Genomic DNA, 17,850 nt, shown 5'->3' with positions numbered 1-17,850 from the left:
CACACTCCCCGGGGACCCACTGTAAATACTGACACACTCCCCCAGGGACCCCCTGTAAATACTGACACACTCCCCGGGGACCTCCTGTAAATACTGACACACTCCCCGGGGACTCCCTGTAAATACTGACACACTCCCCGGGGACTCCCTGTAAATACTGACACACTCCCCCGGGACCCCCCCTGTAAATACTGACACACTCCCCGGGGACCCCCTGTAAATACTGACACACTCCCCAGGGACCCCCTGTAAATACTGACACACTCCCCGGGGACCCCCTGTAAATACTGACACACTCTCCGGGGACTCCCTGTAAATACTGACACACACCCCGGGGACCCCCTGTAAATACTGACACACTCCCCAGGGACCCCCTGTAAATACTGACACACTCCCCGGGGACCCCCTGTAAATACTGACACACTCCCCGGGGACTCCCTGTAAATACTGACACTCTCCCCGGGGACCCCCTGTAAATACTGACACACTCCCCGGGGAGCCCCTGTAAATACTGACACACTCCCCGGGGACTCCCTGTAAATACTGACACACTCCCCGGGGACTCCCTGTAAATACTGACACACTCCCCGGGGAACCCCTGTAAATACTGACACACTCCCCGGGGACTCCCTGTAAATACTGACACTCTCCCCCGGGGACTCCCTGTAAATACTGACACTCCCCGGGGACTCCCTGTAAATACTGACACACACCCCGGGGACCCCCTGTAAATACTGACACACTCCCCGGGGACTCCCTGTAAATACTGACACTCCCCGGGGACTCCCTGTAAATACTGACACACTCCCCGGGGATCCCTGTAAATACTGAATTGCCCCTATGTGTCCAAATGATTAGGTGGGCTGGAGGAGGGAGTTGGGCTGGCGGAGGGAGTGGGGCTGGAGGAGGGAGGTGGGCTGGAGGAGGGAGTTGGTCTGGAGGAGGGAGTTGGGAGTTGGGCTGGAGGAGGGAGATGGGCTGGAGGAGGGAGTTGGGCTGGAGGAGGGAGGTGGGCTGGAGGAGGGAGTTGGGCTGGCGGAGGGAGTTGGGCTGGAGGAGTGAGTTGGGCTGGAGGAGGGAGTTGGGCTGGCGGAGGGAGTTGGGCTGGAGGAGGGAGTTGGGCTGGAGGAGGGAGTGGGGCTGGAGGAGGGAGTTGGGCTGGAGGAGGGAGTTGGGCTGGAGGAGGGAGCTGAGCCTGGGTGGTGTGCTGTAACCGATGGTCGGTGTAGACCCGATGGGCCCAATGCCCTCCCTCTGCACTGTCCGGATTCTATGAAAACGTGTTCAGAATCGCAATCCCCATTTGTTAGTGTTGCCCTCTTCCACCCTGGATCCCCCACCTCGGTCTGGCCCCTGTTTCTTTCACATTCCGCGTGGCTCCAATTATATTAGGGGTTGGTTTAGCACAGTGGGCTAAACAGCTGGCTTGTGAAGCAGAACAAGGCCAGCAGCGGGGGTTCAATTCCCGTACCGGCCTCCCCGAACAGGCGCCGGAACCTGGCGACTAGGGGCTCACACTAACTTCATTTGAAGTCTACTTGTGACAATAAGCGATTATTATTCATTCTATCCATCATCCACCTTGTCCCGCTTCCCTCTCCCACATTTCCCCGTTCATCTCCGCATTGTTTTCCAAAGACTCCTGGTTCGCTTTCCTCCATGTGTTGTTCGTTCTGGCAAAGCTGGTCCTCGGCTGCACCTGACATGGGACGTAGGGCCCAGAGACGGGTCGTTCGGCCCATCTGGCCCTTCCACTCCACACCGGCCTCCTGCCAACTTCACCTCCGCTCTCTGCCTCATGGAGGGTGCCGTTACCCCATCGCACTGGCCAGGCACAAGCTGGGCTTCGGACTCCCGTCTTCGAGCTGGAGGCTCGAGGGTTCTTCCTGCTGCGATGCTTGTTCCTCGAGGTTTCGCTGGTTTCCCGCCATCTACCGATCTCGCTGGCACTGATCTCGTGCTACCAGTCATGTGCTCACAAAGAACAAAGAAAAGTACAGCACAGGAACAGGCCCTTCGGCCCTCCAAGCCCGTGCCGACCATGCTGCCCGTCTAAACTAAAACCTTCTACACTTCCGGGGTCCGTATCCCTCTATTCCCCATCCTATTCATGTATTTGTCAAGATGCCCCTTAAATGTCACTATCGTCCCTGCTTCCACCACCTCCTCCGGCAGCGAGTCCCAGGCACCCACTACCCTCTGTGTAAACAAACTTGCCTCGTACATCTCCTCTAAACCTTTTCCCTCGCACCTTAAACCTATGCCCCCTAGTAATTGACCCCTCTACCCTGGGGAAAAGCCTCTGACTATCCACTCTGTCTATGCCCCTCATAATTTTGTAGACCTCTATCAGGTCGCCCCTCAACCTCCGTCGTTCCAGTGAGAACAAACCGACTTTATTCAACCTCTCCTCATAGCTAATGCCCTCCATACCAGGGAACATCCTGGTAAATCTCTTCTGCGCCCTCTCTAAAGCCTCCACATCCTTCTGGTAGTGTGGCGACCAGAATTGAACACTGTACTCCAAGTGTGGCCTAACTAAGGTTCTATACAGCTGCAACATGACTTGCCAATTTTTATACTCAATGCCCCGGCCAATGAAGGCAAGCATGCCGTATGCCTTCTTGACTACCTTCTCCACCTGTGTTGCCCCTTTCAGTGACCTGTGTACCTGTACACCTAGATCTCTCTGACTTTCAATACTCTTGAGGGTTCTACCATTCACTGTATATTCCCTACCTGCATTAGACCTTCCAAAATGCATTACCTCACATTTGTCCGGACTAAACTCCATCTGCCATCTCTCCGCCCAAGTCTCCAAACTTCTAAATCCTGCTGTATCCTCTGACAGTCCTCATCGCTATCCGCAATTCCACCAACCTTTGTGTCGTCTGCAAACTCCCTAATCAAGGGAATCACTAATCAATCGATGTCTTTTCTGGCCACACAAGCTCAAAAGAGTCGTAACTCGCTCGTTTCGGACCCCTGTTGTTGAGAGAACAGAGACCAAGGTATTGTTCGGAAGACTTCAAGGAAGAGTAAACAAAGTGTTCTGAGTTAGAGGACAATTGCAGCAACTAGACTTAAAGTGGGACAGCAGACTTCAGAGGTAGATGAAACGGTCATTTTAATACAGTCTTGGATCCGAGAGTTGAACCAATTGTGAAACAGCTTGTACAGCCATCCAAAGTCAAAAATCCGAAAAGAGTTGGTGTGAAATCCTGGACTGAATTTTCCATTAAAAATGGAGCAGAAATTTAGATTCAAAGTATCATTTGGAAAATGTGGACTGGATCTGGACTGCTGGGGGAAAGCATAATTATGAAACAATATTTTAAAGCGTGTTTTCGGGAGTGGAGTTTGGAAATCCTCCTGTTACGATAATCTGGGGAGATTCTGGGGAGACATCCACATACATTAACTTGGGGTTCAGAATGGAGAGTATATTTTGTGTCATTTTGTGTGCATTAAAGGAACTTTGTGTTAATGAGACCATCGTAGATTAATATCCAGACTCGGGCTGACAGGGGGCAAGTTACATTCACGCCACACAAGCCCCAGGCAATGACCATCTCCTACAAGAGAGGATCTAACCATCGCCCCTTGACATTCAATGGCATTACCATCGCTGAATCCCCCACACTCAACATCCTGGGGGTTACCATTGATCAGAAACTGAACTGGACCCAGCCACATTAATACTGTGGCTACCAGGGCAGGTCAGAGGCTGGGAATCCTGCGGAGAGTAACTCACCTCCTGACCCCCCCCAAAGCCTGTCCACCATCTACACGGACACAAGTCAGGAGTGCGATGGGAGACTCTCCACTTGCCTGGATGAGCGCAACTCCAACAACACTCAAGAAGCTCAACACCATCCAGGACAAAGCAGCCCCGCTTGATTGCTCCCCTTCCACAAACATTCACTCCCTCCCCCACCGACGCACAGCGGCAGCCGTGTGTCCCATCTACAAGATGCATCGCAGCAACTCACCAAGGCTCCTCAGGCAGCACCTTCCAAACCCACCACCTCTACCATCTAGAAGGACAAGGGCAGCAGATACCTGGGAACCCCACCCACCTGGAGGCTCCCCTCCCAGTCACTCCCCACCCTGACTGGGAAATATATCGGCCGTTCCTTCACTGTCGCTGGGGCAACATCCTGGAACTCCCTCCCTAACAGCACAGTGGGTGTACCTACACCTCCGGGACTGCAGCGGGTTCGAGAAGGCGGCTCACCCACCACCTTCTCCAGGAGCAATCAGAGATGGGCAGTAAACGCTGGGCCCGGCCGGCGACGCCCACATCCCACCAATGAATTTTTAAAAAATTGACACGAACTTTGTAATCTGTGTTACTCCTTAAACTTGTGTGTCATTGTTAAATTTAGGGTGATGTGGTATTAGAATCCAAATTGTTCCATGTTAATGTTGTTAAAACTAATTAACAACCGTGTGATTCTGTTCCTCAACATTCAAAAAGACTGGGGGCTGGATTCTCCAGAGGCCAACAGCAGAATCGGGTGATGCGACTGGGCAGGGAATAGGTTCCACACGAAAATCGCGACAGGGGCAGACTTGACGGCAAATCGCGATTCTCCCTCACCTCAACAGCGACGTTAATGCGTTCTGGAACGCACGGACAGTTAACGCTTCCGATGGGGGGAGGTGTAACAGGGTGATGGGCCCAGCCAGTCAGTGAAGGACTGCCGATCAGAACCGTGCAGCCTATGACGTAGCGAGGGACAGCTGATGGGACTCTGAGATTAATCCAGCATGGGGTTAACCCCATTGTCCACGTTTAGACGGTTAGGTGTTACCAGGTGTTACACACCTCCGTGCCTCCTCCCGACACCCTTTCCAGGGCGGTTCGCCGCCATTTTGATGTGCTGTCGATGTGGGAAATGGGGCAGCCAATTTCCGCACAGCAGGATCCCACAGAAAGGCAGCGCGGTGATTTCACGTCCGACTCGCAGCGACGTGCGTCGACCAGGAGGGATTGCCCTTTCTTCGCAATACTGGCATTTCTGCCCCACTCACTGAGTGACTCTGGGGGCGGGGTCGCGGCAGATCTCATCCGAAAGCCGGGAACTCCGACGGTGTGGCACTCCCCGGGGACATGATTGAGATGTATCAAATGATGAGGGACACAGATAGAGTAGGCGGGAAGAAACATTTCCCCTTGGTGGAGGGTTCAGTGACCAGGGGGCAGAGATTTAAGGTGAGGAGCAGGAGGTTTCGAGGGGATGTGGGGGAAAACCTTTCCCCCCAGAGCGGGGGGGGGGGGGGGGAGTCTGGAACTCGCTGCCTGAAAGGGGGGGTGGGGGCAGAGACCCACAGAACATTCCAGAAGGATTTCGATGCCCGCTTGCGAATCCCAGGGCAGACAGGGCTCTGGGCCCCAGTGCTGGGAAACGGGATTAGAATAGTTAGCTGGTTGTTCTTGACCAGCACCAACTTGATGGGCCAAAGGGGCTTTTTAAAAAATAAATTTAGATTACCCAATTATTTTTTCCAATTAAGGGGCAATTTAGCCTGGCCAATCCACCTACTCTGCACATTTTTGGGTTGTGGGGGCGAAACCCACGCAGACACGGGGAGAATGTGTAAACTCCACACGGACAGTGACCCAGAGCCGGGATCGAACCTGGGACCTCAGCGCCGTGAGGCGGTTGTGCTAACCACTAGGCCACCGTGCTGCCCTCGAAGGGGCTTTTTTAATGACTCAATCAATCTAACCTTGACATCTTAACCAATTCTCAATCCATATCAGCATATTAACCCCAATCCCACGCACTCTAATTTTGTTTATTAACCTTATGTGTGGGACCTTATCAGAAGTCTTCTGGGGATCCAAATGCACCACATCCACAGGTTCTCCTCTACTGGAGATAACCTCAAAAAGCAGCCAACAGCTTTGTCAAACGCGATTTTCCCTTTCACAAATCCAGGTGGACTCTGCCCAATTTCAACCAATCTTTCCGAAATGTCCAGTAATCCTTGATTCCCCACCAGCCTAACAACTCTGTCCTTCTCCAATCTCCCTCCCGTCTTAAATAGTGGGGTTACATTTGCTACTTCCCAGGCTGCAGGAACCTTTCCGGAATCTATAGAATTGATCTCGGAATCGATCAGAATCGCAGAATAATACAGCAAAGAAGGGTCCCTTCGGCCCATCGAGTCTGTACCGTGCATGAAAAACCCCCTGACCTGTCCACCTAATCCCATTTGCCAGCACTTGGCCCATAGCCTCGAACGTTCAGACGTTGCCAAGTGCTCAGCCAGGTACTTTGTAAAGGATGTGTGGTGAATGTATTATGCCAATAATCCACCAGTGTATTTGTATCTGTGTTGTTGCCCTTGTGGGCTTCTCCTATGGGCCGTTGTACGGTATTATCCATAGGGGAACATGTTGGGGCATGTATGGGCTCCGCCCATGGCTCCTCTCCTTGAAGGGAGGTATAAAGAGCAGTCGATCTGTAGGCGGCTCTCAGTATTGGATCAGTCGCAGGCAGGCACTGTTCTAAGTTGATTAAAGCCACGGTTTACTTCTACTCTTGTCTCGAGCGAATTGATGGTCACATCAGGATGTGATGCAGGCCGCCTCGACCACCCTCCCAGGGACCGCATTGCAGACCCTCACCACCCTCTGAGGGGAAAAGGGTTCTCCGCAAATCGCCCCCTAAACCCTCACCTTGAACTTGTGACCCCCTCGTGACTGACCCTCCAACTAAGGGGAACAGCTGCCCCCTACCCACCCTGTCCATGCCCCTCATAATCTTCTCCACCTCGATCAGGTCGCCCCCTCAGTCTCTGCTCCAGAGAAAACAACCCAAGCCCATCCAACCTCTCTCCATAACTGAAACGTTCCATCCCAGGCAGCATCCTGGTGAATCCCCTCTGCACCCCCTCCAGCGCAATCACATCCTTCCTATAATGTGGCGGCCAGAACTGCACCCAGTGCTCCAGCTGTGGCCTCACCAAAGTTCTGTACAACTCCCAACGTGGCCTCCCTGCTTTTGTAATCTGTGCCTGGATTGATAAAGGCCAGTGTCCCACATGCCTTTTTCACCCCCCACCCTATTAACCTGCCCTTCTGCCTTCAGAGATCTCTGGACAAACACACCAAGGTCCCTTTGTTCCTGGGAACTTCCCAGTGTCGGGCCGTTCACTGAATACTTCCTGGTCACATTACTCCTTCCAAAGTGGATCACCTCACACTTTTCAGGGTTAAATTCCATCTGCCACTTTCCTGCCCATTTGACCATCCCGTCTCCACCGCTCTCTCGGTCGCTATCTCTGGGATGGATCTGATCTGGTCCAGGGGACTTATCAATCCAGCTAACCTTTCAAGTCCTCCCTCTTTACTTTAAAAATAAAGTTAGAGTACCCAATTCATTTTTTTCCAATTAAGGGGCAATTTAGCGTGGCCAATCCACCTACCCTGCACATCTTTGGGTTGTGGGGGCGAAACCCACGCAGACACGGGGAGAATGTGCAAACTCCACACGGACAGTGACCCAGAGCCGGGATCGAACCCGGGTCCCCGGCGCCGTGAGGCAGCAGTGCCTAACCACTGCGCCAATCCTCCCTCTTTACTAATACTCGGTTTCACAAGCCCCCAGGTCGTCTCCTATGCCTGAGCCAGTGACCGCCTTGCGAAAGGCGGGCAATATTCACACTGCAAGTGTTCAGCGAGTTTCAGTGACGGGACTGACAGGGGGAAAGGGCGGCGAGTGAGGGCGTGGCAGATTTTCAACGGCGGATCGATATTGATGCCAACAAAATGCTTCTCTGCAGGGGACGTTCCACGCACTGATGGGTATTTACCGCAGACACGGGATCGTCGGGCTGTGGCGGGGGGCCAGTGCCGCGGTGCCCAGGGTGATCGTTGGCTCTGCTGCTCAGCTCTCCACGTTCTCCGCGACGAAACAGTTCACCAACGACCTGCAGGTCAGTAGTACTGAGTGGATTCCCCAACCGGAGACCTCCCCAGCAGCAGTGAGACAGAATCATAGAATCGAGGAGAATCCGGCCCTTGGAGCCCTGCCCCGCCATTCAATCTGATTACGGACGATCCTCTATCTCAATGCCGTGTCCGCCCTCCTCTCCCCATACTCCCCGGCGCCATTAAAATCTAAACAACAATGATCGATCTCTTCCTGCATTTTGGCCTCAACTACTTTCTGTGGTGGAGAATTCTACAGGTTTAGGCCTGGATAGAGTGGACGTGGAGAGGATGTTTCCACTGGTCGGATAAACGAGAACCAGAGGACACCATCTCAGACTAAAGGGACGATCCTTTAAAACAGAGATGAGGAGGAATTTCTTCAGCCAGAGGGTGGTGAATCTGTGGAACTCTTTGCCGCAGAAGGCTGTGGAGGCCAAATCACTGAGTGTCTTTAAGACAGAGATAGATAGGTTCCTGATTAATAAGGGATCAGGGGTTATGGGGAGAAGGCAGGAGAATGGGGATGAGAAAATATCAGCCATGATTGAATGGCGGAGCAGACTCGATGGGCCGAGTGGCCTAGAACATAAAACATTACAGCGCAGTACAGGCCCTTCGGCCTTCGATGTTGCGCCGACCTGCGAATCCCCTCTAAAGTCCCTCTACACTATTCCCTTATCGTCCATATGCCTATCCAATGACCATTTCAATGCGTTTAGTGTTGGCGAGTCCATTACTGTTGCAGGCAGGGCATTCCACACCCCTACTACTCTCTGAGTAAAGAACCTACCTCTGACATCTGTCCTATACCTATCTCCCCTCAATTTAAAGCTATGTCCCCTCATGCTAGACATCACCATCCGAGGAAAAAGGCTCGCACTGTCCACCCAATCTAATCCTCTGATCATCTTGTATGCCTCAATTAAGTCACCTCTTAACTTTCTTCTCTCTAACGAAAACAGCCTCAAGTCCCTCAGCCTTTCCTCGTAAGATCTTCCCTCCATACCAGGCAACATCCTGGTAAATCTCCTCTGAACCCTTTCCAAAGCTTCCACGTCCTTCCTATAATGAGGCGACCAGAACTGCACGCAGTACTCCAGGAGCGGCCGCACCAGAGTTTTGTACAGCTGCAGCATGACCTCGTGGCTCCGAAACTCAATCCCTCTACCAATAAAAGCGAACACACAATACGCCTTCTTAACAACCCTATCAACCTGGGTGGCTTATGGCACGATGGCGCAGTGGTTAGCACTGCTGCCTCACGGCGCCGATGAACCGGGTTCGATCCCTGCCCCGGGTCACTGTCCGTGTGGAGTTTGCACATTTCCCCCGTGTCTGTGTGGGTCTCACTCCCACAACCAAAAGATGTGCCGGGTGGGTAGATTGGCCATGCTAAATTGCCCCTTAATTGGGAAAAAATATATAATAATTAGATACTCTAAATTTATTTACAAAGAAAGAATTCCCAAGGCCGCCCAGTCTCTGGGTGAAGAAATTTCTCCTCATCTCTGTCCTCAATGTCTGCCCCGTATCCTCAGACTCTGAGCCCTGGTTCTCGATTCCCCAACCCGGGAAAGTCTGTCCAGGACTGTTAGAATGTCATACGTTTCAATCAGGTCCCCTCTCACCCTTCTACACTCTGGTGAATTCAGGCCCAGTTGAAACGATCTCTCCTCAGACGACAGTCCGGCCGACCCCGGGGTCAGCCTAGTGAACCGGCTCTGCACTCCCGCTATGGCACGTTTACCCTCTCTTAGGGAAGGAGGCCGAAACTACTCTCAATGCTCTGATGTGGCCTCAAGACCCTGTACATAGATACATAGAAGATAGGAGCAGGAGGAGGCCATTCGGCCCTTCGAGCCTGCTCCGCCATTCATCACCATCAAGGCTGATCATCCAACTCAATAGCCTAATCCTGCTTTCTCCCCATAGCCTTTGATCCCATTCTCCCCAAGTGCTACATCCAGCCGCCTCTTGAATATATTCAATGTTTTAGCATCAACTACTTCCTGTGGTAATGAATTCCACAGGCTCACCTCTCTTTGTGTGAAGAAATGTCTCCTTATCTCTGTCCCGAATGGTTTACCCTGAATCCTCAGGCTGTGGCCCCTGGTTCTGGACACACCCACCATTGGGAACATCTTCCCTGCATCTACCCTGTCCAGTCCTGTTAGAATTTTATAAGTCTCTGATATCCCCCCTCATTCTTCTGAACTCCAGCGAGAACAATCCCAACCGAGTCAATTTCTCCACGTACGTCAGTCCCACCATCCCAGGAATCAGTCTGGTAAACCCTCGCTGCTCTCCCTCGAGAGCAAGAACATCCTTCCTCAGAGAAGGAGACCAAAACTGCACACAATACTCCAGGTGTGGCCTCACCAAGGCCCTGTACAATTGCAGCAACACATCCCTGCTTCTATACTCGAACCTCTCGCAATGAAGGCCAACATACCATTAGCCTTCTTTACCGCCTGCTGCACCTGCTTACCTTCAGCGACTGGTGCACAAGGACACCCAGGTCCCGCTGCACACTCCCCTCTCCCAGTTGAACTGTACAACTGAAGTGAGACATCCCAGCTTCTGAACTCGGAGAGGAAGAGAGAGAGATGGATTGGAGGGTTTGGGAGAAAGGAGAAGACACTCCAGCCACAGCCGCTTTCCCGTGTCCAGGGTCCAATTGTCTCGTGTCGGCTGTGCCGTGGCCCAGATTGAGCTCATGGTGTGTCGCTTCCGCAACGGCAGCACTCCCCATCCTGCTGTCCACCCTCAACCTTCCATTTTCTTACCTCCCGGCGTCACTATTCCAACTCCTCCAAAAACCACCTTCTTCTTTCCCACCCTAGCTCGCGCCTTGTCCCGTTTGCCGGTCATCCCCCCCCCCCCCCCCCCCCCCCCACAAGCTCGGTCGCTTGCATCGGCTACAAATCCCAGCAAACTCCTCGGGTCTGGGAGGTCCCACCTCTCGTTTCTGATCCCTCCCCAGTTCAGCAACCTCCTCCAATTCTACCTGTGAAGCGTAGAGTCGCTCCAGTGCAGGAGGGGGCCATGGACTGACCCTCCCTCGGCCCACTTGCCACCCCTCCAAACCCGTAACATCACCTAATCTTTGGGTGAGATCCCTTAATCTGACTAAGGGCCAATTTATCGCGCCCAATCCACCTAACCTGTGCATCTTTGGACTGTAGGAAGTCTGACAACACCAGGTTAAAGTCCAACAGGTTTGTTTCAAACACGAGCTTTCGGAGCGCAGCTCCTTCCTCAGGTGAATGAAGAGGTTTGTTCCAGAAACATTCATACAGACAAAGTCAGAGATGCTGGACAATGCTTAGAATGCGAGCATTTGCAGGTAATTGAATCTTTACAGATCCAGGGAGAGGGGTAACCCCAGGTTAAAGGGGTGTGAATTGTCTCAAACCAGGACAGTTGGTAGGATTTCGCTGTAACCAAGAGACTTTGGCTGCATGGTAGCATTGTGGATAGCACAATTGCTTCACAGCTCCAGGGTCCCAGGTTCGATTCCCGGCTTGGGTCACTGTCTGTGCGGAGTCTGCACATCCTCCCCGTGTATGCGTGGGTTTCCTCCGGGTGCTCCGGTTTCCTCCCACAGTCCAAAGATGTGCAGGTTAGGGTGGATTGGCCGCGCTAAATTGCCCTTAGTGTCCAAAATTGCCCTTAGTGTTGGGTGGGGTTACTGGGTTATGGGGATAGGGTGGAGGGGTTGACCTTGGGTAGGGTGCTCTTTCCAGGAGCTGGTGCAGACTCGATGGGCCGAATGGCCTCCTTCTGCACTGTGAATTGTGTGTGTGTGACTTTGAAGGGATTACAGTAAAGTGCAGATTGTTGCTGAAGTTCCTGTGCGTCATTATAATCCCGTGGCTGGTGGTTGCTGGGAGACGTAGCGCCCTCATCGCTGACGGCCATCTTTTACCTTCTCGCAGGTCTTCAAACCAGACAGCTGGCTGGTCTCGCTGACGTCTGGGATGGTCAGCAGTATCTTTGTCGTCTTTGCCATGACGCCCTTCGATGTGATCAGTACCCGACTCTACAACCAACCGGTGGATCACCAGGGGAAGGTAGGAAACCGCGGCCCAGGGCCCATCCACAGACAACCAGGCCCGTCCGGGGGGGTGGAAGTGTTGGCGTATGGAGGAGGGATTAAACGGTTTGGGTTTCATACTCGCTGGAGTTTAGAAGGACGAGAGGGGATCTGATCGAGGTGTATAAAATACTCAAAGGGATTGATAACGTAAACGTAGACCAAATAATCCCCATTTCTGGGGCAAATCGAGAACGGGATAGAGGTTGAGAGGCGGTAGAGTTGGAACTGAGACGAGGAGGAACTACTTCTCGTAGAGGGGGGGGGTGAATTTGAGGAACTCGCTGCCCCCATAGAGCGGTGGAATCTGGGTGATTAAATGGTTTCAAGAGGGAGATAGATAGATTTCTGATTTTAAAATGGGTTAAAGGGAAATGGGGAGCAGGTGGCGGGGGGGGGGGGGGGGGGGGGGGGGGGGGTGGATTTGAGGCCAGGAAGAGATCAGCCAGGATCTGATTGGATGGCGGAGCAGCATCGGTGGGGCTGAATTGCCAACTCCTCCTACTTCCCATGTTCACTCCCAGCCATCGTGGACGGAAGCTTTCCACACTGCATGTCGGGACGGCTGGAACGGCAATGGGCCGGAGTATAAAATTAGGATGGCTCGTGTGATGCACGGAATTTCTAGCGATATTATATTGTGTGTCTGTTCCAGTAATGTTATTTAAACTGGGATTGAGGGGTTGAACATAAGAACTAGGAGCAGGAGTCGGCCATCTGGCCCCTCGAGCCTGCTCCGCCATTCAATTAGATCATGGCTGATCTTTTGTGGACTCAGCTCCACTTTCCGGCCCGAACACCATAACCCTTAATCCCTTTATTCTTCAAAAAACTATCTATCTTTACCTTAAAAACATGTAATGAAGGAGCCTCAACTGCTTCACTGGGCAAGGAATTCCATAGATTCACAACCCTTTGGGTGAAGAAGTTCCTCCTAAACTCAGTCCTAAATCTACTTCCCCTTATTTTGAGGCTATGTCCCCTAGTTCTGCTGTCACCCGCCAGTGGAAACAACCTGCCCGCATCTATCCTATCTATTCCCTTCATAATTTTAAATGTTTCTATCAGATCCCCCCTCATCCTTCTAAATTCCAACGAGTACAGTCCCAGTCTACTCAACCTCTCCTCATAATCCAACCCCTTCAGCTCTGGGATTAACCTAGTGAATCTCCTCTGCACACCCTCCAGCGCCAGTACGTCCTTTCTCAAGTAAGGAGACCAAAACTGAACACAATACTCCAGGTGTGGCCGCACCAACACCTTATACAATTGCAACATAACCTCCCTAGTCTTAAACTCCATCCCTCTAGCAATGAAGGACAAAATTCCATTTGCCTTCTTAATCACCCACTGCATCTGTAAACCAACTTTCATGCACTAGCACACCCAGGTCTCTCTGCACAGCAGCAAGCTGCAATTTGTACCATTTAAATAATGGTCCATTTTGCCGTTATTCCTACCAAAATGGATAACCTCACATTTACCAACCTTGTCCTCCATCCGCCCGCTCACTTAAACTATCTATATCCCCCTGCGGACTTGTGATTGTCCTCTGCATACTTTTCTCCCATTGGCGGCTGGGCGGGATGTGCTGTCACTCATGGCAGGGGGGCCGGGGTGGGCAGCACGGTGGCGCAGTGGTTAGCACTGCTGCCTCACGGGGCGCCGAGGTCCCAGGTTCGATGCCGGCTCTGGGTGACTGTCCGCGTGGAGTAATGTGCACATTTTCCCCGTGTCTGCCTGGCTTTCGCCCCCACAACCCAAACGATGCGCAGGCCGGGTGGATTGGCTGCGCTCAATTGCCCCTTAATTGGAAAAAAATGAATAGGGTTCGCTAAAAAAATTTTTTAAAAGGTGAAAAAGAATGGGAGGAGGCGGGTGTGTTTTTAGTTTTGTTTTCAGCCCTGCCCCCCGTGTCTACTGTTTTTTTTTTTAGTTTCATTCTGAGAGTTCTGCTCTGGAGGGAAGGAGATGCAACTTCTGAAAACTTCCCTGCCAAGCACTTTGAGAATAAATCTATTAGTATGAGTACTGTGTGTTCGGTTTTAGCCTGGCTGATTTAGGGAGGAACGTTGGAAACAGTTCAGGGAACGTTAAACAGGCTGGTTCCCGGAATGAAGGGGTAGTATGTTGTATGGGAAAAGGACGATGGCTCTTTACTCACTGCCGTTTTAAAGTCTTTGGAATTCTCCTCCCCCTGCTTTGACTGATTGAATATATCCACCGTCGAGTTAGAGATTTCTTTTCTTTTAGGAAATATTTTTTTTTTTTAAATTTAGAGTACCCAATTATTTTTTCCAATTAAGGGGCAATTTAGCGTGACCAATCCACCTACTCTGCACATCTTTGGGTTGTGGGGGCGAAACCCACGCAGACACGGGGGGAATGTGCAAACTCCACACGGACAGTGACCCAGAGCCGGGATCGAACCTGGGACCTCGGCGCCGTGAGGCGGTTGTGCTAACCACTAGGCCACCGTGCTGCCCTAGGAAATATTTTATTGAGGCATTTATAATTTTAACATTTTTAAACAAAGATCCATCAAATACAAAAAAGCCCACAAAAACATACCCATCTCCCCCCCCCCCCCCAAGCATAAACCCTAACTATCATGGTCCATCTACCCACTCCATCGGTTCTCCCTTCATTCCATTTCCTACCCTTCTTCGTCACTTCCATGACCCCCCCCCCCCCCCCCCCCCCTTGCTGACGGTCAAGTTTCCTTGGAGAAGTCGATGAACGGCTGCCACCCCCGAGCGGACCCCTGTAACCGACCCCTGAAGGCGAACCTAATTTACTCCAGCCTGAGGAACCCGGCCATGTCGCTTACCCACACCCCCAGACTTCGGGGGCTCCGTGTCCCTCCATCCCAACAGAATCCGTCTCTTGGTCACCAGGGAGGCAAAATAGAACAGAGAACATAGAACAGTACAGCACAGAACAGGCCCTTCGGCCCTCGATGTTGTGCCGAGCATTGTCCGAAACCAAGATCAAGCTATCCCACTCCCTGTCATTCTGGTGGGCTCCATGTGCCTATCCAATAACCGCTTGGAAGTTCCTAAAGTGTCCGACTCCACTATCACAGCAGGCAGTCCATTCCACACCCTAACCACTCTCTGAGTAAAGAACCTACCTCGGACATCCCTCCTATATCTCCCACCCTGAATCTTATAGTTATGCCCCCTTGTAACAGCTACATCCACCCGAGGAAATAGTCTCTGAACATCCACTCTATCTATCCCCCTCATCATCTTATAAACCTCTATTAAGTCGCCTCTCATCCTCCTCCGCTCCAAAGAGAAAAGCCCGAGCTCCCTCAACCTTTCCTCATAAGACCTACCCTCCAATCCAGGCAGCATCCTGGTGAATCTCCTTTGCACCCTTTCCAATGCTTCCACATCCTTCCTATAGTGAGGTGACCAGAACTGCACACAATACTCCAAATGTGGTCTCACCAGGGTCATGTACAGTTGCAGCATAACCCCACGGCTCTTAAACTCAAGCCCCCTGTTCATAAACGCTAACACACTATAGGCCTTCTTCACGGCTCTATCCACTTGAGTGGCAACCTTCAGAGATCTGTGGACATGAACCCCAAGATCTCTCTGTTCCTCCACATTCCTCAGAACCCTGCCGTTGCCCCTGTAATCCGCATTCAAATTTTTTCTACCAAAATGAATCGCCTCGCACTTATCAGGGTTAAACTCCATCTGCCGCTTTTCGGCCCAGCTCTGCATCCTATCAATGTCTCCTTGCAGCCCACAACAGCCCTCCACCTCATCCACTACTCCACCAATCTTGGTGTCATCAGCAAATTTACTGACCCATTCGCAAATCCACGTATACGACCTCAACTGCTCTACCTATCAACTGCAAAGGCCAAAACACCAGCCTCTCTCTTCCCCCCTCCGGGGCTCCCGGATCGTCCGACACCCCAAATATCGCCACCTCTGGACTCGGAGGCCCCCTCCTTTCCAAGACCTCTGACATGACATCCGCCAATCCCTGCCAAAATCCCCTCGGCCTCGGTCGATCCAGTCCATATGTATACGACTCGCCGGACCTCCCCCCGCTCCGCCCTCACCTGTCCCCCCACCTCCTCAAAACACCTCCTCACCCGGGCCACAGTCATATGAGCCCCGTGGACCACTTTGAACTGGATCAGGCTAAACCTGACCCACAACGGGGATGTAGAGTCAGGGAGATCTCTGATTGGCGAGGGAGACGAGGGTTCCGGGAGCTAAGGCCACAACCCGATCTGATTGAATGGCGGGGCGGGCTAGACGGGCCCAATAGCCCCACTCCTGTTCCAACTGCTCACATTGCCGCTCACCGTTCCTGTGCATCTTTCCGCAGGGTGTCTTTTACCGCGGCTACCTCGATTGCTTCACCAAGACAGTGAGGAAGGAAGGTCTACACGGCCTCTACAAGGGAACTGGGGCTTCCTACTTTCGAGTGGGTCCCCACACCATCCTCAGCCTCTTCTTCTGGGAGGAGTTGCGCAAGTTCTACAGGAAGTAGCGAGTCGCTGGGGTGGGGGGGGGGGGGGGGGGGGGGAAAGCCGGCCCCCGGACAGCTGAGGCTGCAATTTGCACTCGGAACGTCGGCTCAGGGATTTATTCATCTCCGTCTCTCTCTCTCTCACGTTTGACTCGTCCCGTTTCTCCGTCGCTCGTTGTGCCGAGGGACGAACTCTGACACGATGTCGAACCACAAGGAAACGTCAGCAAAACCCAATGAACGTGGCGTCGGGGCGGATCCGTGTGTCTGAAAACGGGAATACGCTCATTAAAAGTTTGGTGGGGATGGAGGGAGCAAACCTTTGACATGACTCAATGGGGGTTGGGGAATGAGGGGGACCAGATCAGGCTGGTTGGGCACAGAATCCAGGTTTCCATTTATTTATTGATTCTTGGCTTTATAAACCGATCTTTAGAACAGCGATGTTACAATCTGCATGTCTAACTGCTGTACTAAATGAGCTGGAACTCAAGTAACGAGAGTTAGGGTTTCTTTTGCCCAAGTTTGATGGTTCTTCGGGGTGTGAATCATCGAGATCTGCAGCACAGAAAAGGCCCTTCGGCCCATCGAGTCTGTGCCGGTCAGAAATAACCAGCTAACTATTCTAATCCCGTTTCCTAGCACTGGGCCCAGAGCCCTGTCTGCCCTGGGATTCGCAAGCGCACATCTAAAGGGGCAGCACGGTAGCACGGTGGTTAGCATAAACGCTTCACAGCTCCAGGGTCCCAGGTTCGGTTCCCGGCTGGGTCACTGTCTGTGTGGAGTCTGCACGTCCTCCCCGTGTGTGCGTGGGTTTCCTCCGGGTGCTCCGGTTTCCTCCCACAGTTCAAAGATGTGCAGGTTAGGGTGGATTGGCCATGATAAATTGCCCTTAGTGCCCAAAATTGCCCTTAGTGTCCAAAATTGCCCTTAGTGTTGGGTGGGGTTACTGGGTTATGGGGATAGGGTGGAGGTGTTGACCTTGGGTAGGGTGCTCTTTCCAGGAGCCGGTGCAGACTCAATGGGCCGAGTGGCCTCCTTCTGCACTGTAAATTCTATGAAAACTCCTGCCCCTCACCTTAAATCTCTGCCCCCTGGTCATTGACCCCGTCCACCAAGGGGAAAAGTTTCTTCCTGTCTACTCTATCTGTGCCCCTCCATCTCAATCACGTTCCCCCCCCCTCAGCCTCCTCTGCTCCAGGGAAAACAAGCCCAGTCTATCCGATCTCTCTTCATGGCTAAAACTCTCCGGCCCAGGCAACATCCTGGTAAATCTCCTCTGCTCCCTTCCCAGTGGCTATCACAT

General features: G+C 52.4%; 1 protein-coding gene across 2 annotated transcripts in view; it reads left to right on the top strand.

Annotated features, from left to right (window-relative positions):
• slc25a35 (solute carrier family 25 member 35) overlaps window positions 1–16,586 on the top strand; it is a 32,370-nt gene extending 15,784 nt beyond the window's left edge. Inside the window, exons 3-5 of one of the 2 annotated variants that reach the window (XM_038787046.1) lie at window positions 7,798–7,950; window positions 11,887–12,021; window positions 16,401–16,586. In XM_038787046.1, the coding sequence (XP_038642974.1) occupies window positions 7,798–7,950; window positions 11,887–12,021; window positions 16,401–16,565 (453 nt within the window). In that variant the 3' untranslated portion in view covers window positions 16,566–16,586. The remainder of the gene's footprint in view (window positions 1–7,797; window positions 7,951–11,886; window positions 12,022–16,400) is intronic. The other variant, XM_038787047.1, reaches the window with a different exon arrangement.
• Window positions 16,587–17,850: the final 1,264 nt, after the last annotated feature.

This window comes from Scyliorhinus canicula, chromosome 29, assembly GCF_902713615.1.
Source record: "Scyliorhinus canicula chromosome 29, sScyCan1.1, whole genome shotgun sequence".
NCBI lineage: Eukaryota > Metazoa > Chordata > Chondrichthyes > Carcharhiniformes > Scyliorhinidae > Scyliorhinus > Scyliorhinus canicula.
This window is presented reverse-complemented; position numbering and strand designations above follow the sequence as displayed.